The 22635-nt window shown below is 37.0% G+C and overlaps 2 protein-coding genes across 2 annotated transcripts in view; both read left to right on the top strand.

Moving 5' to 3' along the window:
• The first annotated feature begins 31 nt into the window (after positions 1-31).
• Positions 32-6137, top strand: riok2 (RIO kinase 2 (yeast)). Its single transcript, XM_051111174.1, has 10 exons — positions 32-218; positions 498-636; positions 714-830; positions 957-1132; positions 1892-1980; positions 4013-4204; positions 4286-4378; positions 4470-4907; positions 5570-5660; positions 5891-6137. The coding sequence occupies exons 1-10, from the start codon at positions 153-155 to the stop codon at positions 6050-6052; spliced, it is 1563 nt and encodes a 520-aa protein (XP_050967131.1). The 5' UTR covers positions 32-152; the 3' UTR covers positions 6053-6137.
• A 1073-nt stretch (positions 6138-7210) lies between these two features.
• epg5 (ectopic P-granules autophagy protein 5 homolog (C. elegans)) overlaps positions 7211-22635 on the top strand; it is a 29285-nt gene continuing 13860 nt past the window's right edge. Inside the window, exons 1-25 of the mRNA XM_051109701.1 lie at positions 7211-7331; positions 7982-8098; positions 8206-9057; positions 10234-10481; positions 11250-11376; positions 11737-11844; positions 11974-12047; positions 12241-12352; positions 12690-12804; positions 13154-13304; positions 13428-13589; positions 13819-13976; positions 14419-14573; positions 14698-14838; positions 15329-15490; positions 15695-15817; positions 16025-16290; positions 16435-16575; positions 16739-16880; positions 18422-18619; positions 18712-18822; positions 18912-19034; positions 19399-19565; positions 20759-20989; positions 21668-21791. Of these exons, the coding sequence (XP_050965658.1) occupies positions 8045-8098; positions 8206-9057; positions 10234-10481; positions 11250-11376; positions 11737-11844; positions 11974-12047; positions 12241-12352; positions 12690-12804; positions 13154-13304; positions 13428-13589; positions 13819-13976; positions 14419-14573; positions 14698-14838; positions 15329-15490; positions 15695-15817; positions 16025-16290; positions 16435-16575; positions 16739-16880; positions 18422-18619; positions 18712-18822; positions 18912-19034; positions 19399-19565; positions 20759-20989; positions 21668-21791 (4245 nt within the window). The 5' untranslated portion in view covers positions 7211-7331; positions 7982-8044. The remainder of the gene's footprint in view (positions 7332-7981; positions 8099-8205; positions 9058-10233; positions 10482-11249; positions 11377-11736; positions 11845-11973; positions 12048-12240; positions 12353-12689; positions 12805-13153; positions 13305-13427; positions 13590-13818; positions 13977-14418; positions 14574-14697; positions 14839-15328; positions 15491-15694; positions 15818-16024; positions 16291-16434; positions 16576-16738; positions 16881-18421; positions 18620-18711; positions 18823-18911; positions 19035-19398; positions 19566-20758; positions 20990-21667; positions 21792-22635) is intronic.

Here is a 22635-nt window from a genome sequence, read left to right on the forward strand (position 1 = left end):
AGCTCCGAACACGTGTGCTTCAGGAAGGTAAACGTCAGATTACTGCGCTTTTCCGGTTTGAACATGTGGAACGGCTAGTTGAAGTAATCACGCTTTGCAATAACATTTGCAAAAAAGAAATCTTAAAATTAGGAAACAAAGGGTTTGCAAATATGGGGAAATTAAACGTCGTTATCTTGAGGTATCTGTCCAGGGATGATTTTAGAGTCCTCACAGCGGTATGTATCATTTTAAAGAAGCCATATCTGTTGACAATAACTTTTCCCTTAGCTGTATTTTTAACAATCATGTGACGAAATACAGGTGTCTGTGTCTGAATCAAAATAAAGATTCGCCCTTTATCTGAATGTTTATTAAATTGTCAAATGAGTGTCAGTCGTTTCATGGCATATAATGTAGTTCACGTTCTGTTTATGAAACTTGATCCTTTAGTAAGATGTCAGCCCAATCTAAAAGGTCCCGTTGAGTTATGAGTTATGTTTCTCCGGGATACACAGGTGGAAATGGGCATGAAGAACCACGAGATCGTCCCAGTAAGTCTGATTGCGTCTATTGCCAGTCTCAAACATGGAGGATGCAACAAGGTTTTACGGGAGCTGGTCAAACACAAGCTACTGGCCTATGAACGCAGCAAAAGTAAATGCATTATGAAGTTTCATTCCGTAATGTTTCTGTGAACGAGTGCCGCTTTTGACCGTGTTTCCTCTCTGTAGCTGTGCAGGGGTATCGACTGAATTACGGTGGCTATGATTACCTGGCACTGAAGACACTTTCATCCAGGGATGTGATTTTGTCAGTTGGAAACCAGATGGGAGTCGGCAAAGAGTCAGGTTTGGGTCATTTTGTTTAGAATATTTGTTCGCATGAAGCAGCCTGACAGTTTTAATGAATCATTTCCCCCTTAACCCTCAAATATTTTTATTTAATTTATCATAAAATGCTTTTCCATATTTCAGATATTTACATTGTTGCAAATTCTGAGGGAGAACAGTTTGCTATGAAACTTCACAGACTGGGTAGGACATCTTTCAGGAACCTGAAGAACAAGAGAGATTACCACAAGCACAGACACAAGATGTCATGGCTGTACCTGTCCCGGCTCTCTGCCATGAAAGAGTTTGCATACATGAAGGTAATATCCATATATTCCAAGAGGGTATTTTCTGTGCTCTGTGAACAGAGACACAGTTCTCTTGTTGTTGTTGTTTTTGGGACAAGCCAGTGTCAAAGTGTGGATTTGAGTTTATTCGTTTCAGGTATTAAAATAATCAGAAAATACAACTTTGTCACAATCCATTACTGTTATTTATATATTTCACAGTGGGTCTTAATCTTTTGGACTCCCCTTTGCCCTCCTATCTAAGTTGATATGTACCTCTGGTGTATCTGCAATAATACGAATAAATAAACTCCTAAATATAATGTTAGTTTAATGTTTTATTTCTCTAATTTTAGTGTTTTGGCTTTTTAATATACTATAAATATATTTCATTTAAGACTTATTGGACCCCTAACAAAAGGCCCTTTGGTTAAAAAATCACAGATATAGCAGATGCTTTTATTTAAAGTTCTACAACTCAGGTTTTGCCATGAAGAGAGCCTTTGATGCTGACATGGCAGAAAAATAAATAACTACTACTACTATTTAAGGTTCCCTATTGTATCACATAATAACCCAAAAATGTTAATTCTAAGTATTCTGAGGGATTTGAGTCTATTTGTGTGTCATGCCCAGTCAACTGTGTAATTGCCTACTGACCCAACGATCTACTACATTGTGCTTATACAAATCTTCTCTTCTGAAATAATTTGAACGTAAATTACAGTATATTAATGATGTATTATAAAGTAAAATGTATTCAAATAAACTAGAGTCCTTGTTTTTCTACAGGCATTATATGATCGAGGGTTTCCTGTTCCAAAGCCAGTGGACTACAACAGGCATGCTGTGGTTATGGAGCTCATTAATGGTTACCCGCTGTGAGTTTACCTGCACTTTGCTTTAGATGAATAGACTTTCACACACTGCTTTATTTTCTTGCATTAAATATTTACTTGTATAGAAAGTTCATTGACCACTGCCAAACTGTGCAGTGGTGTCCTGTATTAAAGGAGAAGTTCACTTCCAAAACAACGATTCACACATAATGTACTCAGCCCCTTGTCATCCAAGATGTTCATGTCTTTCTTTCTTCAATCGTAAAGAAATTGTTTTTTGAGGAAAACATTTCTGCATTTTTCTCCATATAATGGACTGATATGGTGCCCTGATTTTGAACTTCCAAAATGCAGTTTAAATACGGCTTCAAACGATCCCAAATGCAATTGTAAATGATCCCAGCTGAGGAAGAAGGGTCGAAAAACTCCAATTGTGTTTTCTTCCTCAACTTCAAAAATTATTTTAAAATCATCCTACATCACTGCAGAAGTACCGACCCAGTGTTTGCAAAGTGAACATGCAAAGAAGATCAAACACCCTTAACAAAAAAGGTAAAACAGTGATATAGGACGATTTTGAAGTTGAGGGAGAACATGAGATGGGTGTTTTTTGACATACCCTAACTGTCATGAACCGAAAAAAAAAAAAAAACAGTCCAGGCAGAGCTAGACAAGACAAGCATCTGACATTAAAAAGTATATAAATTGTATTATTTTTTATGAAAATAACCGATCGTTTTGCTAGATAAGACCTTTCTTCCTTGGCTTACAACCACATTTGGGATCGTTTGAAGCCGCATTTAAACTACATTTTGGAAGTTCAAAATCGGGGCACCAGGAAAACATTTCTGCATTTTTCTCCATATAATGAAATTACCATTATATGGAGAAAAATGCAGAAATGTTTTCCTCAAAAAACATAATTTCTTAACGACTGAAGAAAGAAAGACCTGAACATCTTGGATGACAAGGGGGTGAGTACATATATGTGAATCTTTGTTTTGGAAGTGAACTTGTCCTTTAATCTGTCCTGTACCACTCTTTAATAGAAAGAGGCTGTAGAAGCCTGTTTTCTGTCACTGAATTAAAAATTTAAAAAAGTAATTGCGACTTCTTATCTAACAATTCTGACTTTTTCTCGCAATTGCGAGTTTGCATCACATCATTCAGACTTTTTTTTCCTCATAATTGTGACATAAACTTGCAATTGCGAGTTGTAAAATCAGAATTGTGATAAACTCACAATTCTGAGAAATGAGGTCATAATTGCATGATATAAACTCACAATTGCGTGTTATAAAGTCATAATTGCGAAATATAAACTTGCAAATCTGACTTTTTCTCAGAATTGTTTGATATAAACTCACAATTGCAATTTATAATGTCAGAATTGCAAAACATAAACCCGCAATTCTGAGATATAAACTCAAAATTGTTACTTTTTCCCCTAATTGCAAGTTTATATCTCACAATTCTGAATTTATAACACACAGTTGCAAGTTAAATAGGAACTGTGAGATATAAACTTGCAGTTGTGAGAACATATCAGTATTTTTCCCCCTTAAAATTGGACTTTATAACTCTCAATTGCGAGTTTATATCTCACAATTCTAAGAAATCAAGTCAGAATTGCATTAAAAAAAAGTCAGAATTGTGAGAGATAAACTCGCATTTGTGAATATCTTGCACTTGACTTTCACAACTGTAAGTTAACACAATTCTCACTTTATAATTAGCAATTGTGAGAAAGTCAGAATTGCATGAAAAAAGTCAAAATTGTGAGAGATAAACTTGAAATTGCAAGAAAAATCATAATTGCAAGTGATCTTGCAATTGTGAGCTTATATCATGCAATTATGAGGAAAAAATGCCAGAATTTTGAGTTCATATCTCGCAATTCTGACTTTATAACTCGCAAAGTCAGAACTGTGAGATAAATAACCTTAACGTTTTTTTTTTGTTTTTTTTTATTCAGTGGTGCAAATGGGCTTCCATAAATTCCAATATAGTTTTTGTAGATTTCTTTTTTAACACATGACTAGTTCCATTGAATGTTGCTTTATTTTTCAAATAGGTGTCAGGTTCGAGAAATTCAAGACCCTGCTGCATTGTACAATGAAATCATGGAGCTAATAGTCAAACTTGCCAATCATGGCCTGATCCATGGAGACTTCAATGAATTTAACCTGATGCTTGATGACAACGACCACGTCACAATGATTGACTTCCCTCAGATGGTCTCCACCTCACATATAAATGCAGAATGGTGACTATATAACCTGATGATGACATTTATTAAGTAACAAGCACTGGCACTAAAATTAAGTTTGTCATTGTTTCTCAAAAGGTACTTTGATCGGGATGTCAAGTGTGTTAGAGATTTTTTCATTAAAAGATTCAACTATGAAAGTGAACTCTATCCAACATTCAAAGACATCAGGTAATTTGTCTTATAGCTTGCTTTGTTATAGTCCGATTTTAGATAGTCAAGGCTTTAGAGACTTGACTGAATTACATATTCCTCTATACAGAAGAGCCTGCTCGCTCGATGTGGAGATCTCAGCTAGTGGCTACACCAAAGAGCTACAGCAGGACGACCGTTTGCTCCACCCTGAAGGTCCAGAGGGTGAGGAACTCAGTGAAGACGAGGATGATGACGACATTGCAGAGTCTGCTGACGACGCACATCAGGCAGCCTCAGAGGACCCTATCAGCATGGAGGAATATAAACATGCCATGCTTGAGCTGGAAGGACTAAAAATTAGTAAGGAGAGTCCAACAGAAGAAAGCGACACAGAGGAACACGAGGGAGCGCGATGTGAAGAAGAGATCCCCTCAGAGGACATTCAGAAAGAAACTGTTTCTGACATTTCCAAAGACTTAGAGAGGGAAGAGGAGAATGAGGTGGAGGATGAGTGCCCTGATTTGGTTGATCTGTCTGCATCCAACAAAGAGTTCAGGCCTTTCAGGTAAGGAATCTTTTTATGTCATTTCATGTGGTGTGACTCATTTTTATAGTTGTAAGCTTTTCATAATGCCATGAAGCTTCTGTTCATACTGTGCCAAGGGATGGACCACCCAAAAATAAAAATTGTCAGTAACTTAAACCAATGAGGTATGTTCTTGCACATCAAGCAAATATGATTGAGCTTCTGTTTATCTTATTTAATGTGCTATGATGAATATGTGTTTATCAATATTTAAACATGAATAAAAGCCTAAATTAAAGCTTAAAAAATGTAGTTTGGACTTTCAGTGGATGGACAAAAAGCATGAGAGAATATTTAAAAAAAAGTCTAAAAATATGTAAAAATTGTGCGCTGAAGATGAACAAAAGTGTTAAGGGTTTGGAATGACATGATGGTGAGATGAAATAATAACAGAAATTTATTTTGTTTGAGTATTTTTAATAAATGTGCTACCTGTCCATTTAAGTTGCCTAGTTTAAGCATTATTTTAACACAGCCAGGTATATTATGGCATATTTGGTTTGGGAGCTGCAGTGGAAACAAAGATTTCCATGAATTATAATCTTGTATAATCTTAATGATGAATTTTCATTTTTGAGTGTATTTCTTCATATAAATCCCTTACTCTTACATTTAATGATGTGATTCATGTGATCCCACAGAGACCACATGAGCCTTGAGACAGAACACAGGAGGAGAACAACCAGTGAGATGAGCATCGGAAGTGTTGGCAGTTGTTCTACCATACCACCAGTGTGTACACTATATATTTAAAAATATATATATATTTATAGTAATTAGTATTCATTTTTAATTTTAGGGGTAAAAGTTTACCTCTGCAGTCACAAAAGCATGATAAATTGAATCTTTTTGGTTTGCGTATATAAATAGGAAAAAAATAAATGTAACTTTGCTTTCATGATGCAAGTTTTTTCAAGGTTTTTTTTGCTGTATTAAAATGAGTTGGATGTCCCCCAATGCAGGAGGTCATCAGGCAGAAAGTGAAGAAACAGCTTACGAAACAGCAGAAGGCCGCTCAGAGAAAACGTCTACAGAAGGGTGAAGCCAACCTGGTGACCAAGGAGAGGAGAGAAAATCTTAACAATATCAAGAGCAGTTTGGAGTCAGCTGACTTTTGGGGCTGAGGATGGCCCTGAAATCTTTTGGTGACGTGGCTTCAGGACTTTTTTTTTTCCAGTGCTTATGTATCTATGAAATTTAATAATAAAAAAAATCCATAATCCTAAAATGAGTTGTCTTTAGCCTTATTTATGGTTGAAATGTACAACACGAAGGTTTGACCTGGTTTTATTTAAAATAATGGAGAATTATCATCAATTACTTATTCTCTGATCTGATTAGACCATCATTCAGTCCGTTTGGGATGACATTAAAAAACAGAAAAAACAGATTAAATCCAGAAGAGCTGTGGCAACGTCTCCAAGGCGACTGAGGAAACCTACCTGGAAAGCCACAGTAGTTTAAGAAGTTTTAGGCACTTAAAATGTGTAAAAATGCTGCAAAGTGAGGATGCTTTTTTATTTTTCAATTAGTTTTTATTAACTAAATCAAATCAGCATTTGGAGTGACCATCCTTTGTGTTTAAAACTGCTTTTTTCATAGTTTTTCAGGTAGTTTTGTAGATCATTGTAGAGCATCTAGGAGACGTTGCCACGGTTCTTCTGGATTTAGTCTGTCAATTTTTTTTTTTTTTGTTGTTTCTGTGTCATTCTAGATGAACTGAATGAAGGTGAGATCAGATCTCTGTGTGGAGCATTGGCTGTTGTCAGACTCTAATCCAAATCTTACTGGATTATTACAATTAATGGCAAAAGGAATGTTTTGAAATACAAACTGATATTTCCTACTGACAAACTACAGTAAAGGTAGCAATAACTGTCTTAAAACAATTTTGTTTTTGGTGAAAATACTAACGGCCTAAGACATTTGCAGAGTAGTGTGTGTATACACAGGACTTTTTCTATTTATTTATTTATTTATTTATACTAATCACCGGAAAATGTATATGACTCAACACTCTTAACTACCTCTAGGCCATCACACAGATACTGTGTCTCGTGTCTTTCCTTTAATCCGTCTTTCACTGATAATCCTGCATTATATGTGCCTACACTAGAAGAATAAATAAAATCAAATATATAAACAAAAATATATCTGTCCTTTGAAAGCTAGCATGGTGTTATTAATATAATGTTTTATAAAATATTATGAAACCACAAAAAATGTATTGCCTTCGCGTTTTGTCCCTTCCTGCTCGCCATTGGAGGGTGGAGGGACACGTGATCAGTATTGCGATAACGTCCAGGAACAAAACAAACTCTGGAGAGCTGACAGCTCCGCTAAAGCTTTGTGACTGACTGACAGCTGCTGTTTCAAAAACTAATATCACGTAATATCATTTCGGTGAGTTGTATTAATCTTCCTTCCACACGGGACGATTCTGAGATGATTTTGTTGTGTTTTGGGGAGCTAATCAACAATGTTAGCAGGGGTTATGTGGGTTGAGCCGCTCCTCCCTGCCATCCTATGATGCAGTTGTTTATCTCGGTTTACTTTTAACTAGAAATAGCAGCTTCCTTCGTGGAAATAACAACTAATTTGTTCACTGTAAATAACAGAAAGATAGTTTAAACAGCTGGACATGAACTACTGTTCGGGCTCTTCAATGTTTTGTGGCTGTCAATTGACATCAGTTGTTTACATGCTGATATAGGTGTTTCTTGAATCACCGATGACTATCTATCTATCTGTCTATCTTTCTATCTTTCTTTCTGTGTGTGTCTGTCTGTCGTAGATGATTGTAGCGCCATAGAAAGTTGTTCCAAGCCCGTACGACATTATTTGTTATGAGAAACACAAAAAGGGATGTTGCTGAATGCTGACTAATGACAGTCTCCGTCACCTTTCAATTTCATTGCATCTTTTTTTCCACATGAAAGTGAAAGGTAACTGAGACTGTCATTTTGCAAAGCATTTCATTTTGTGTTTCACAGCAGAAACTGTCTCTTTAAATGGTATTTCACCTTTAAAGCTTCATGACTTGTACGGTGCAGGTTCTGTGTGGATATAGAGGAATGGAGTAATTGTATAACAATAATGTGGATGCCTGTGTGGAGATGGAGGCTGTGAGACCCAAAAAGTCAAAGTCCAAATCAAGTGGGAAGTCACAGGTGAAAACTCGCCCAAATACTACACTAAATTTTGTCAGTTTAGCTCTTGTTTTTATTAAAGATGCATATTTCTCATAATCTTAAATATAGTTATGCTACATTAACAGGTCAAAAAGGAGAGACAGTCGGAGATTGTTAGAAAGCCTTCAGGATCGTCTACTGAGGTTAATGAGCCAGCACCAGCTCCTGAGTTCACTGATATCCCCCTTAGCCTTCCTCATGTGCCTCCGGCCCCTGATGTGAAACCACCCGCCACTCAGACCTCACTAGACAATGACAAAGCTGAGAAGGACCAGGACCAAGTTCTTTTGTCAGATACGACTGAAATAGTGCAAAAAACATCTTGCAATGAAGAGACATCATCGCAAAACATGGCACCTTGGGTGGACCAAGCTTTGGCACCCGTTCAAAGTGATCCTAAACCTCTTAGTGCTAAACTCGAGCCATTTAGTGTTCCTTCTATATATCCATCAATCCCAGCCTCCTGCTCTGAGCCTCAGCTTTCAGAGGACTCGTACTCTATCTCCTATGGACTGTTAGATGCTTCCTTTATGCCAGTAGCTTCTGAAGGGCAAGTAGCTCCAGCTGTTCTTCCTCTGGCCAACCAGGAATCCTCGCCGCCCAGCTTGGTCCCTGTGGAAGTCGCTGATGTGGAGAGACCCAGGGAGAGGCTTTACCCAGAGCTGCCTAGGACCTGCCAGTCTGTGAAGCCCTTCACTAGCGAGCAGCTACGTACATGGGAACCCGGTTCCTGGTTGGAAAACGTGGAGATTCATGAAGCGGAGTTCCAGAGTCTGGCCCACCAAGAAGGACATGAGCTGTACGAGCTGCTGCTGAGCTACTGGAGGTGCCGTAAGCAGCTGACGCAGGCCCAGACTGAACTGCAGGCTGCCAATTCAGATTGCAAAAATGTGCAAAATCGCCTGTGGAGCTTCAGGGATGAAAGGCTTTCATTACAGGTTTGTCCTACCTGTGCATCTATCTATCTTTCTATCTTTCGGTTGTTTTTTAATCTATGTTTCTGTCTGTAATTCTATCTAAATATAGATCAAATCCTATAAACTGTAAAATGTCAAGACAGTCTTTTAAAAAAATGTAAAAAAAAAAAAAAAAAAAAAAAAAAAAAGCCTCTCTTCAGTAGTTAAAGCTATGGAAGCCACTGAATAATAAATAAAAAAGGTTATTGCGACATTTTATCTCACAGTTCTGACTTTTTCTCTTTAAACTAAAGTCAGAATTGTGAGTTTTTATCTTGCAGCTGACTTTTTTGCTCAAAATTGTGAGATATAAACTCGCAATTGTATGTTATAAATTCAGAATTTCAAGATGTAAACTTGCAATTCTGAGAAAAAAAAAAATCTTAATTGTGAGTTTCTGTCTCACAATTCTGACTTTTTTCACACAATTATGACTTTACTCAAAATTGTGAGATATAAACTCACAATAATGAGAAAAAATAGAATTGTGAGTTTTTATCTCACAATTCTGACTTTTCTCGTAATAATTAACTTTTTTTTCAAAATTGTGATATATACTGTAACCTCGCAATTGCGTGTTATAAAGTAACACTTTATAACACTTATAAATGTGAGCTTGTGTCTTGCAATTCAGACTTTTTTCTCGCAATTATGGCTTTTGCAATTACATGTTACAAAGTTGTGAAAAAAAGAGAAAAAAGTCAAAATTGTGACTTTATTTTACTTCATTTTTAGGAATTGCATTTATATCTCATAATTCTGAGAAGAAAGTCAGAATTGCATGATTGAGAAAAGTCGCAATTATTTTTTATTCAGTGGTGGAAACGGGCTTTCATATAAAGCAATATGATTTTTTTTTCTTCAATTTATTCGAATTCCACTTGTGTTTAAATTTGATTTGTGGTTCTGCATACTGTTTGTTTCCTCAATACTCATTCAGTACAGTTTCAGGAACTGGTGAATGATGGACACCCTGATTTTTTATATATATATATATATAACTTAATAGCGTGATCTCTTGTCTAATAAAGTTTTATAGTATGTCCTTGTCAAAACTCTAAACCCAATTGTTTGCTTAAGTCACACCATGCCTTTACCATAAAAATGCATTGCATTAGTCTATTTTATTAATCACAAACACACCTGTTTGCTTTACAGGGTGTATGTGCGGACCAGGCAAAGGTGTTTGGCTACCACTGCTACCAACAGGTGACACTGAACGAGGCTGCATTAGTGGAGCTGAAGCATCTATTTTCTGCCAAAGCAGAAATTCTCCATCAGACAGTGGCCCTGCACTCATACACCTCCATCCTGTCCCGTCTGCAAGTGGAGTCTTATCTCTACCGCTTGCTCAGCAGTAACCCCACCACCAAAAGTGTGGCTGTGCAAGATACAAGCACAGGCAAGTTCACACTGATAAGTCTAGACTGTACATGAAACACAAATAATTGGTTAGTTTACACTGCTTGCGAATGAGTACAATGACTGTCAGGGTTTCTCAAATACTTTCATATATTACACTGGTTGTTTGGCCTTAGAAAACATCAATTTTTGAGGCAGCCGTGACCTAATGGATAGGGAGTCGGGCTTGTAACTGAAAGGTTGCGGGTTCGAGTCCCAGGTCCGGCAGGGATTGAAGGTGGTGGGAGTGAATATCCAGCGCTCTCTCCACCCTCAATACCACGACTGAGGTGAGTCCCTTGAGCAAGGCACCGATCCCCCAACTGCTCCCCGGGTGCCGCAGCGATAGCAATATGGCTGCCCACTGCTCCGGGTGTGTGTTCACGGTGTGTGTGTGCACTTGGATGAGTTAAATGCAGAGCACAAATTCCGAGTATGGGTCACCATACTTGGCCACATGTCACGTCCTTTCCTTTCCTTTCCTTTTTTCCTTTCCAATTTTGAGGCAAATGAAATGCATAATTAAATTAATAAGCATTTTAAATTTGATACTCATTGAAATTTGCTTGTTCTGTGTTTGTGTATTCAGCAGACACTTTTATCCAAAGATTGGTTTATCCAAAGATTTATTACTTTTGTGTTATTTTGTCTGGTCAAACTCATCATTGAAAAATGAAAGGAGTACAGCTGAAAGTAATTCTGTGTGTGATTTTGAATGTCATGCTGTCTATTGATTTTTGTGTGGTTTGTTTTGTATTGCACTTCTTAGTGAGTCCGAAGTCTCAGCCCTCGTCTTTGCAACCACTGAAGGAGAGCATCAGCGTGCTGTTCATCTTCACCCGGCGGGTCCTTGATGATTCTCAGTTTCAGGCTGACATCCATCTGTGGCTTCAGAGGCTGGTAAAGACCTCCATTAACCAGCTAATGAACTGGAAAACGGCAATGTTATGATAACATGAGATCATAATATAAGAAAATATTATTTTAAATTATAATAATTATTGCATTTTTGATCAAATAAACACAGCCTTGGTAAACATAAGAGACTTTCAAAAATATAAAAAAAATTTAGTTTTGAAAGTAATTGTAATATTTCGTAATAATTTATATAAAATATTAGTAGCTATAAATAGCTTGGAAATGTTGTAAATATTTTATTCTGATGTTCTTTAATGCGAGCTAAGCTTGCAATATTAATGCCCTTAAATTACTATAGACATAAAAGAAGATAGTTTAAAAGATCTTCTTTTCTCCATCCAGGTGTCTGTGCTGCATCAGGTTGGTTCTACAGGAGATCATCTGTTCATCCTTAACCACCTGCTCTGCTGCCCGGCAGGTGTGGGGAAATGGGCTGTGCCATTCCTACAGGTACTGAAGCAGAGCGTTGATGTGAGCTGCAACAACAATGACGCAGTAAATGTTAACAGGGAAATTTAAAAATATATGTTTAAAAAAAAAAGTCTTATAATAATCATTTGATCTTCTTTCCTGCTATAGATCAAAGTATTGGATAACCCATCTGGAGTGTATCATTTCATGCAGGCGCTGGCCATTCTCATGTCTCCAGCGAGGTAAAGATTAGCTTTACTGGAAACTGAGCTTAAGATGCATTGAATTTTTTCCTTCTTTATTATTGTTTATATCATCACCACTGAGTCTGACTCAAAAAGCTATTACTTTGAAACAGATATAACTAAAAGCATGAACTGAAGATGAAGACATTTTCCATTTCATTGAATATGGAGTTGTGTGTTTGACATGCAGGCACCGTGCAGACTTCCTGGGACACATGAAGCCTAGTGACGCAAAGGGCAACAACAGTCTTACAGGACCTGCGTCCGGTAACTGGACTCTAGTGGATGAAGGTGGAGAGGAGGTGAGGATCCATCATGAAACATCTCTGCTCAGCCCCTGTCAATGCTTTATAAGAGAGTGGATAAAATGGAAAACAGAAGCATTTTAATTTTTTTTAACTAATGGCTTCAAACCTCACTGCATATATTGGCGTCAGAAATCAGTTAACTGCTGATTATACCTCACAGCCTGCTGTTTTGAGGCATTGTTATCTCTTAGGTTTGAGATTTACTTCTGTCAGCAGACCGAAAGTGTCAATATTTTGTGTCTCTTATGTAACCACCAACAAAGCCTTTGTTATGACTTTACACCATATTCCCATGTGATGCCTACTGTAACACTCTTGTGAACTTTCTCAGGATGAAGACCCAGAAACGAGCTGGATGCTGCTGTCTGAGGATGATCTGGTTTCTCTGTTCTCTCAGTTTCCCTTTGATGAGCTCTTCAAACATTTACTTGGTATCTGCTCTACAGGTGAGACTGTCATCAAGCCCCATAACGACACAGCCATACAATGTTCAGTGTGCATCTGGCTTTACTTATTTACTGGTTAATAGATTGTATAGTATTAACTTGCTTAATTAAGACATTGTTCACCCAGAAAAGCAAATTTTATCATTATTTATTCATCCTCATGTGACTTTTTTTAGTAGAGCACAAATGAAGAAATATTGAAATATGTCCTGGCCATTTTTGTATGTAAAGTGAAAGTGAATGGGATCTGAAATGGAAAAAAAATGGCATGCATTTCCCCTAAGACTTGACATTTTTATTGTTGTCAATTCTAATTAGTTGACCGGTTAAATGTCATTCTTGCCTATAGGTGACTATCAGCCTCAAGCCACCACCAGTCAAAAGATGATGAAGATATTTGCATTTGCTTCTTCACTGGTTGAACTGCTTGCTGTCGGCTTGCAGACTTACAACAGAGCACGGTATCGCCAGTTTGTGAAAAGAATTGGATACATGATTAGGTTTGTAAGCTTTATTAATTTAATTATTAAGTCTTTTTATATACTATAAAACTGTATATCTGACATCACATTTTTACAGAATGGACCTTTGAGGGGTTTTTTTTCTTATTTTTTTTATTTTAGGATGACACTCTGCTATGTTAGTGACCACTGGGCGCAGTACATCAGCCTGACAGGTGTGAGCAGGACCACAATGCAGGAACAGTCATTTTCAATGGAGAAGCTGCAGGTGGAGTTTGACCATCTCTTCCTGAGAGCAGTGCTTCATGTGCTCAAGGCCAAGAGGTATAGAATAATTCCAGAGCTGGGGCTAACTGTTAGCGCACATTTTACAGACATTAACCTTTGGTGCTTATGGGAAAAGTAGGTTCACATCTGGCCTACATTGTGCCCTGATCCCATTCCCCTTCTCTATGTTTGCTGTCAAATAAAGATTTCAACTAAAGCAATACTTTACTATGTACATCTATTTGTTAAGCATTATCTAGTTAACTAACTCTTCATTGGTTCACAGACTGGGCATATGGCTGTTCATGTCTGAGATGCCGTATGGCACGTTATCCAGCTCCATGCTGTGGAAGATCTTCTACATTATGCAGTGTGCAGAGATGGATGGTCTGGAGAAGCTAAGCTGTAGTTTGAGTGCTGAGGACTGTATCCAGGGGCTCAGAGGTGAGACACCAATCACATCTGATGCTGGTGAAACAAAAAAAATAGTTTAGAGCAGTGACAATATATGAAGGCTCATCTAAGATATTTGTCCTAAATCAGTTGTATTCACAAAGCTGCTCACTTTATGTAAAATAATTATAAATACTTACATTTTGTTTCAATAACGATGTTCTTCAGAGTTTCTACTTTTTTTTGCCAATGAATTTACATAGACTTTTTAAGTAATTTGTCATTTACAGTTGTTCCAAGACCATGACCATGGTTTTAAATTAAAAATAGTAGTTGTTATTTGAATACATTTAAATATGCCATCTTGGTCTTGATTTGTAGCTCTTTTAGCTTATTTTAAATTATTTAAGTCTTGCGACCTCCTTTGGAAGTGTACTGAGGGCCCCTAGTGGGTCCCAGTGCCCTGGTTTAGTGTGTGTTTATGTATATCCAGATCCAAGCCATCAGGAGAAGTTTCACCACTGGCTGTCGGAAATAAACAGCTCAGATGGAATCTGCCTTTTGACAACATTTGCACACATGGCACAGCCCAGACGTACTGACGTAGACCCTGAATTTGTCAGGAACATAGTGCTAGAGATATACGAGGTGATTAGATTTTTTTTTTTCTGTTACTGTTACTGAAGACCTGCACGACAAATCCATCATCTAATCATAACATCATCCAGATGTTTTACCTTGCAATAAATGATTGATTACTCTTTCCGTTAAGGTGTCCTATGTTAGTATCACCACCCGTGAGATCTTTTCTAAAGTTGGCCGGGAGTTGCTTGCGGCTATAGCGACTGCCCACCCTCACATCATCTCTGTGCTGTTGGAGAGACTGAGAGAGACCATAGAGAAAGTGGGCATGGTGAGTGAACTACCGTCAATCAGTCTACCAACACATAAGAACTGTTTAAAGAGTCACACTTGACTACTGATTTCTGTAGTAACGGGATGATCAGAAATAGATGAAGAACAACAGCTGAGCAAGTGACAGTAAATATGCATTCAGAGAAGCTGTTGTAGATGAAGCAGAATGAAACACAGTGTCTCGAGATACATTTTTAAAATTGAACTACTTAATCTTGTTAAAACAGTGTCAGTCATATCATGAGATGTAGAAATTTAATTGTAGCTAAGATTTCTATTAAAGGGATAGTTCACCCAAAAATGAAAATTTTGTTATTAATTACTCACCCTCATAACGTTCCAACAACGCAACTGACATGTTCAAAACCCAAAAAGGTAGTAAGGACATTGTTAAAATAGTCCATGTGACATCAGTGCTTCAACCGTAATTTTTTAAGCTACTACAATACTATTTCAATTATTTACCCTTAATATAATTATCTTTCCAGGTGTCACTGTACCTGTTCAAGGAGCTGCCCCTGCACTTGTGGACGCCAGCTCAAGCTGAGGTGGGGTTGATCCGAGATTGGCTGCTGAACTTCAGTCTCACTGCTGTGGAGAACAGATTAGCCTGCATCGTACTAGAGGGCCTCAACTGGGGATTTCAGTCTGTGAGTCTCAGTCATGAATCTGGAAAGATAAGCGCTGATTTATTATCTAACAGATGTGTCCATGGATAGTGTACTTTTATGCTAAGTTTTTACATTCCCTGATGAGTCATTGATAGGCCTGATGCAAGCTAATTCCTCATGTAGACAATCTGACCGTTCAGTTAGCTGAACAATAAGAAGGATAACTTTCTCTCTCACCAACAGAATGGTTGCCTCATTCTACCAGCATCTTTGCACAGTGAAATTGCACTTTTGGTGATTGAAGCATATCAAAAATATCTCACAGACAAACCATATGGTGGCATCTTATCAGAAGGCATCAAACAGGTAAGTTTCACATGAAATAAGGCTCTTATTCATCATTTGTTGTTTTGTGTGGGTGGAGGTTAATGCAACTATGTAAAAGGATTAGTTTGCAGTGGTTCACCTCCATTCATCAGCAGAAATAACAGTTAAAAGTCAGTCAGTTAATAATTAACAAATTTCCTCAAAGAAGTTATCAGCTCACATTTTCTACGTTATAACTCTCTGCAGGTGTCTTACCTGGCTAACGTGGTACGGCTCGGCCAGACTCCAGAATCCTCATTTAACCAGTGGGCCTGGGACCTGGTTCTGAGGCTAAAGCTCCATGCCAATGAAATAAGTCCTCAGGATGCCTGGTGCCCTCTTCCCTCCTCCAGTGTCCCCAGTGTGCCTGAGATCACAGACTCTCCCACCATGCACCCAGTGTTCAAAGCAGTCAAAGCGGGCATCCCCATCGGCTGTTTTCTGGCTATTGACATGACCACCGTTGGGCACAGGTAGGAATATTGACACTTTTTTGATTCTAACAGATGAAGTGTAGCACCCATAGACTTGCTGATTCATCAACAGTAATGTTCCAAGCAAGATGAAAATCCATATCTGGTAACAAGAATTAATTTTCAGTGTTTTGCATTTGACAGTTTGGAGAAGTTCTGCAGTGATGGAATACCTCTGCTGAAGACTCTGGTTCAGTCCCGTCATCTCAAAGCTGTAGTGCACATACTGGAAAACATTCTTCCGCTGGTTTACCATTGCCAGTTTTACCTGCTCAAGAATGAACAGTTAAGAATCTGTGTTTATGTTGTGATATATTTATCACTTTCGTTAGAATTACATCTTCCTTGGGATGTGTTTTTTGAATTTATACCATAAATAGTAAATTAATATATTGCTGTAGGTAATGTATGTAAACAATACCAATGCTTTTCTCTAAATGTTAATCAGGTTTCTGAGCTGTATCCAGCTGTTCTTGCAACTGGATAGTGGCACTCAGGGTGTGACCCAGCAGGTCACACAGAAGGTGGCCCAGCATCTAATTGGCACATCTACATGTGAAAACATCAAACTTCTAAACAGTGTGATCCAGGTGGGATTCTGAATTGAGTTAAAGGATTTTCCACATATATAGGCACATTTTGCTCTTTTTTTCTTCATTATCCAATCCAAGTCACCCATTAAAAAATATACCTTATAGTTTAAAAGTTCACAATTGGTGTCCACCTTATTTTTCAACGCGAAGTAAGCCTATGGGCAAGACTTCATTAGCCACTATAGGGAAATAACGAGAAGAATAACAACGTGCATTCCATAGTAAGACACACCAATTTGCAATATCAACCAGCAAAACGAGCTGTTTTGTACAGCTAAAAATAGCTGGAGTTGGGTGAGACTGGACGCCAAACCTATAAAATGTACACATGGCCATGTCAGCTCTTACGGAAACAAAAGCATGGATAAATCTTTAATTTTTAGAGTCTTTGAGAGTCTCTTATGCTCACTGCATTTATTTGATCAGGAATACTGTGAAAACAGTAATGTTGTGAAATTTAGTTAATTGAAAATAACTCTTTTCTCTTTAATATATTTTAAGGTAAAATCTGTTAATTTATTTTTAAAAAATCTTACTCACTTCAAACTTTTGTATAAATAAAAATATTTATATTTTGTTTTTTAATACAAAACCTTTCAACTAAAACCTAAACTTGAAGATAGCAGTAAGATAGCAAAGATAGCAAAACTATCTCAGTATTATTGTGGTCGCATGATGATATGAAACGATAGGTCTTCTGGGCAAAAAGTGTAGTTTTAACATATTTAAACTTCTTATTCTAACATAAAAGGTCTATAAAGTTGTGTTTTGAGCCATTATGCTTTGACACAGTATCTGTGAAACAAACTAAGACTGAAAGCGCAATATGGCTTAATTCCTTCATCAAGTCTGTTTTCGCTGTGCGTTTCAAAACGAAGCGCACACATTGTTCAGGCGAGCAGATTCGTGATCTGGTGTTTTCTGCGCCTCAGAATGTCTCTTCAGAGTGAATGAATGCAGTGAACTCGTTTATTGGATGTGCTGTGAGTTTAGAGCGTGTTTGGGTACGCAATGGCCAACGGTTATACTTTATTTTTGCAGCAGATGATTACGGCATTTCACAAGATTTGTAGTTTTTGTAAGCCTGTTTTCGTGGAAACTGGAATTTTCCTTCAAAATAAAAGCTCTACTGTCGTTTCCGTCAAAATAAAATCTTAAAAGTCGGCGTAATAATCACGGAACTTTGCTGCAGTACCATGGGTGCAGCAGGCGCAATGATATTACGCAGCACCTGATATCATTGTGCCTAATGAGCCTATTTTCAAAAAAAGTAGTGTTCCTTTAAGTTTTCTTAGTTAAGAACATGGGTTGGAACGTCTTAATTTTGAACTATCAAAGTGCATTAGATATAATGATTTAACTTTAAAATGTACAAAATTTTCAATTTTTTCCAATTCTTCATTTGTCTTTTTAAATATTACAATAAATATCATAACATGGACTTCATGTCACGATATTATTGTATTGTGAGATTTTGATATTGTTACATCCCTACTTGAAATTTTTGAGATTATGGGAATATTTTATTATTTTTTTAGGCTCATATTGTGGAGAGCTCCAGACCTGGGCGTGTTGGTGCCGTAGCTGTTCTGGAGTTCTGGCTTCAGGTTTTGACAGAACAGAACCTCTGGCATCGAGACAAAGCTGTTCTCTACCTTCTGGACCACCTGTGCCGTGCTGCATTTCTTCACCAACAAGAGGAATGTCTCCAGAAAATTCTCTACCAACATCATAAGGTTGTTTTTCTAGGCTGATGTTTTAACAGCCTTTTTTTTTTAACAAATGGCTTAAAGTAACTTACTTATGTGTTTTTGGATTTGCCTTTTAGAGTGCTTTAGGTTATCATGGAGACAAAGGTTTGCTGTCATCTTTTATGGGCTGGATAGTGGCTGGAAATGTTACTCCATCCTTCATTGAGGGCAATTCTCTCACAGTAGAGGTAAGTGCAGGTTATTGCTTGTACAGCACATCTAGATCTAATTACTTTTAGTTATCATTTCCCTCTCTTTGTTTTTATTTTGTCTTAAGGTGTGGTTTGCTTGGTTGGTCCTCAACATGGAGACAATGTTCGAGGAAGACTCTCAGCTGCGACGCTGTGTGGAGCATGAGCTCCTCTCAAACCCTGCTTACACACCAGATCAGGCTCTGAAGGTACACTTCCTAGATTGTCAAGATTTTTCATTTTGTGTATGGTTAAAACTCATCTGCCTGCATCAGCTCTTTCTTTATGAAGCCCCTAATGTGACATGGTGATGAAATAAACATGAGATGTGAGGAAGAATTATTATTTTTTGTGAACTTTTGGCCAGTGCAAAACCTTTGTGATCAAATAAACTAACTTTTTCTTCCCAACTCCTGTCCTATGTTCCCTTAGAGGGAATGTATTTTGTCTTTTAAAATGTAAATAAGTATACATCATGGAAAGATAAAAGGTTTGGCTAGCTGTAAATGTTTTTGTACGTTCATAGTACAATAAACACATAATTCATTGACCTGTTTGTTTTCGGTTTGTCAGAAAGCCCAGGTGCGGCTTAAGCTTCAGGTTGTCCCGTCCCTGCAGAGACTGATGATCTATCGCTGGGCTCAACAAGCTTTAGCTACCCCTGCAGATCATCCACTCCTGCCTTTGGTGTGGCAGAAATTTTTCCAACTTTACCTCCGTCAACCTGGACCAGAGTTCGGGTGCGTTAAACATGGAAACATTTTGTTTCCGTTTGGCTTGTTATTTCTGGTATCTGGCTCCTTCTAAACTTTTTAGATATATCATGCTATTTCACTTCACTAAAGTTCAGTTGTTGCATAATGCATGTTGGATTCAAAGCACATGTTGTACGAGCTATACTGAAGTGAAAATGTTCACCCTGTTCCTCTTGCCTTTTTTTTTCTTCCTCCCCCTCATTTCCCTTTTTGTACTCCTTTCTTATTGATGATTTCATTCATTTCATGTTTCACCAGATTTTACTCTAAGCTTTATGTAGCAGTACTGATGACTCACAAGAGTGATGTTCCAGCTCTTTGACTTACACAACTTCTATGTTCTGCTGTCTGTTATGTGTTGAACATCATGTCAAATGGCATTTCATGTCCTGTGTTTGTCAGTATGTTATTATTTTGTATCTGCACAATATCAGTTTTTATTACATGACTTTGAAACACTTGAACTTTACAATCCCTTTCCTTTAAAGGATTAGTTCACTTACAGAATAAAAATTTCCTGATAATTTACTCACCTCCATGTCATCCAAGATGTTCATGTCTTTCTTTCTTCAGTTAAAAAGTAATTAAGGTTTTTGAGGAAAACATTTCAGGAATTTTCTCCATATAGTGGATGTCAGTGGGACCTAAGAGGCTGAAGGTCCAAATTGCAGTTTCAGTGCAGCTTCAAAGGCCTCTACACGATCCCAGACGAGGAATAAGGGTCTTATATAGCGAAACAATCTGTAATTTTCTGAAAATAAATAAAAATGTATATACTTTTTAACCACAAATGTTCCCATTGATGTCCACTATATGAAGAACAATCCTGGAATGTTTTCTTTTAAAAACCTTTATTTCTTTTTGACTGAAGAAAGAAATAAGATTTTTTTATTTTAAAGTGTCTGATCCTTTAAAAGAATGAAATACTTCCAGGACACATTGTCTGTCTGTTTGTTTGTTTTATTTTTTGGATAGTAGTCTGTTTCAGTGTCCCAAAGACCCACTCAAGGTTTATTTTGCAGCAATGACTACAGGAATGTATATTTTGTCTTGTACATTACATAGAGTAATGTATAATATTTGTGAGTTTTGAACTGCATGTGTGGTACAGTGGTTTGTTTGATTATGGGTATTTCTGAACCCTTGTCTAATTTCATTTTTTTTCTGATTGTTTTCAGGCTTGAGGTGAAAGGCTGTATTGGGAGGCGTTACTTCCATAGTGTGGCCCATCTGTCCTTGTTAAAAAGCCTTAGACAGCGGCTGGTTGAAGTTTCTGATTTCCACCACGCTGCTAGCAAGGCTTTGAAAGTGCCCTGCTCAAGCGGTGAATCCAGTGATGGTCTTCTCACCCCGGGGACACCCATCACCCAGTACATGACCTCTCCTGAGCTGCACACTGAGCTTGTGCGGTAACGTCCAGAATTTTGTTCTCTCAGCATCCATTATTTTATTTACTCTTGAGTACTGTTGAGTGTTAAGTGATTGGTCTTTGTCTACAACATCTGAAAGTAACATTCTAAGATGTGTGTATACATATGTGACCCTGGACCACAAAACCAGTCATAAGGGTCAGCTAAATTATAATATGAAGATAAATAAATAAGCTTTACATTGATCTATGGTTTGTTAGGATAGGGCTATATTTGGCAGAGATACAACTATTTGAAAATCTGGAATCTGAGGGTGCAAAAATATAAAAATACTGTGAAAATCACCTTTAAAGTTGTAATGAAGTTCTTAGCAATGCATGTTACTAATCAAAAATTAAGTTTTGATATATTTATGGTAGGAAATTTACAAAATATCTTCATGGAACATGATCTTTACTTAATATCCTAATGATTTTTGGCCACGATAATTTTGACCCGTACGTTGTATTTTTGGCTATTACTACAAATATAACCGTGCTACTTATGACTGGTTTTGTGATCCAGGGTCTCATATGTGTTCTTCATTTGTATTACTCTCAAGTAACATACAAAATAAAGTGTGACCATTTTTAGTTTACTTAATTTGTAAATAGAAGGCTTATCATTCAACCATAAAGTTAGAACAGAAAATAAATTCTGAAAACTCTTGTTGTTCAGGCTCTTCACTGTGTTTGCTTTGTGGCTGGATGATGAAAACCTTCAGAAGCAGGAAATTTACTTGCCCTCTTTGCCAAAGCAGTATGACACCCATCGCCTAGCCAAAATCATGCAGCGCCAGCAGGTGAGGGCTTGTTTGAGTCCAGTAGAGTGCATTCTTTATCTTTTTATTTTTAAGAGGTCAGAGATATAAAAAGGATTTAGTAGATAGTTTCAAATAAAAATGTAATTTAAAACAATCCCTTACAATTTAAACATAAGATGTCAAGATGTCTCTTCAACAAATCCTTATTTTAAAAGTTTGGTTTGGTAAAAAAAAAAAAATGGTATAAATGTTTTTGAAAGTATTTTCATATCCTCACCAAGGCTGCATTTAGTTAAAAATATAGTATAAGTTTTTGTTCATTTTGTGAAGTATTATTACAATTTTAAATAACAGTTAATAAAAATAAAATGTAGTTTATTCCTCTGGCAACACTGAATTTTAGCAACCATTACTTCAGTGTTCAGTGACATGGTTCTCAACAAACATTTGTTATTATTATCAGTGTTTCAAACAGTTGCTTAATATTTCTGTGGAAGCCATGAAACATTTTTCAGGATTCTCTATAGTATAGAAAGTTCAAAAGAACAGCATTTATGTGAAATAGAAATATTTTATAACAATAAAGATGTCTTTACTTTCACTCTTTATTAATTTAATGCCTCTGTACTAATTAAAAATATTAATTTCTTTAAAAAAGAAAATGACTGGCCTCAAACTTTTTGACTTACAGACCTTAAACGTTTGAACTTTTAAACAGTAGTATTACTGTTTAAACATATTTTACAAATACTTTCTCTGGACATTTCTCTGGAAAATTTTCTGGAACATTTTTGATAACTTTAAAAGATGTGGTGCTGAAAGCTAAACAGTTCAAATTTAACATACTCTGTGTAATATGATGTAAGAGCTAGAAAGAGTTGCA

The sequence above is a fragment of the Labeo rohita genome, chromosome 5 (genome assembly GCF_022985175.1).
Source record: "Labeo rohita strain BAU-BD-2019 chromosome 5, IGBB_LRoh.1.0, whole genome shotgun sequence".
Classification (NCBI taxonomy): domain Eukaryota; kingdom Metazoa; phylum Chordata; class Actinopteri; order Cypriniformes; family Cyprinidae; genus Labeo; species Labeo rohita.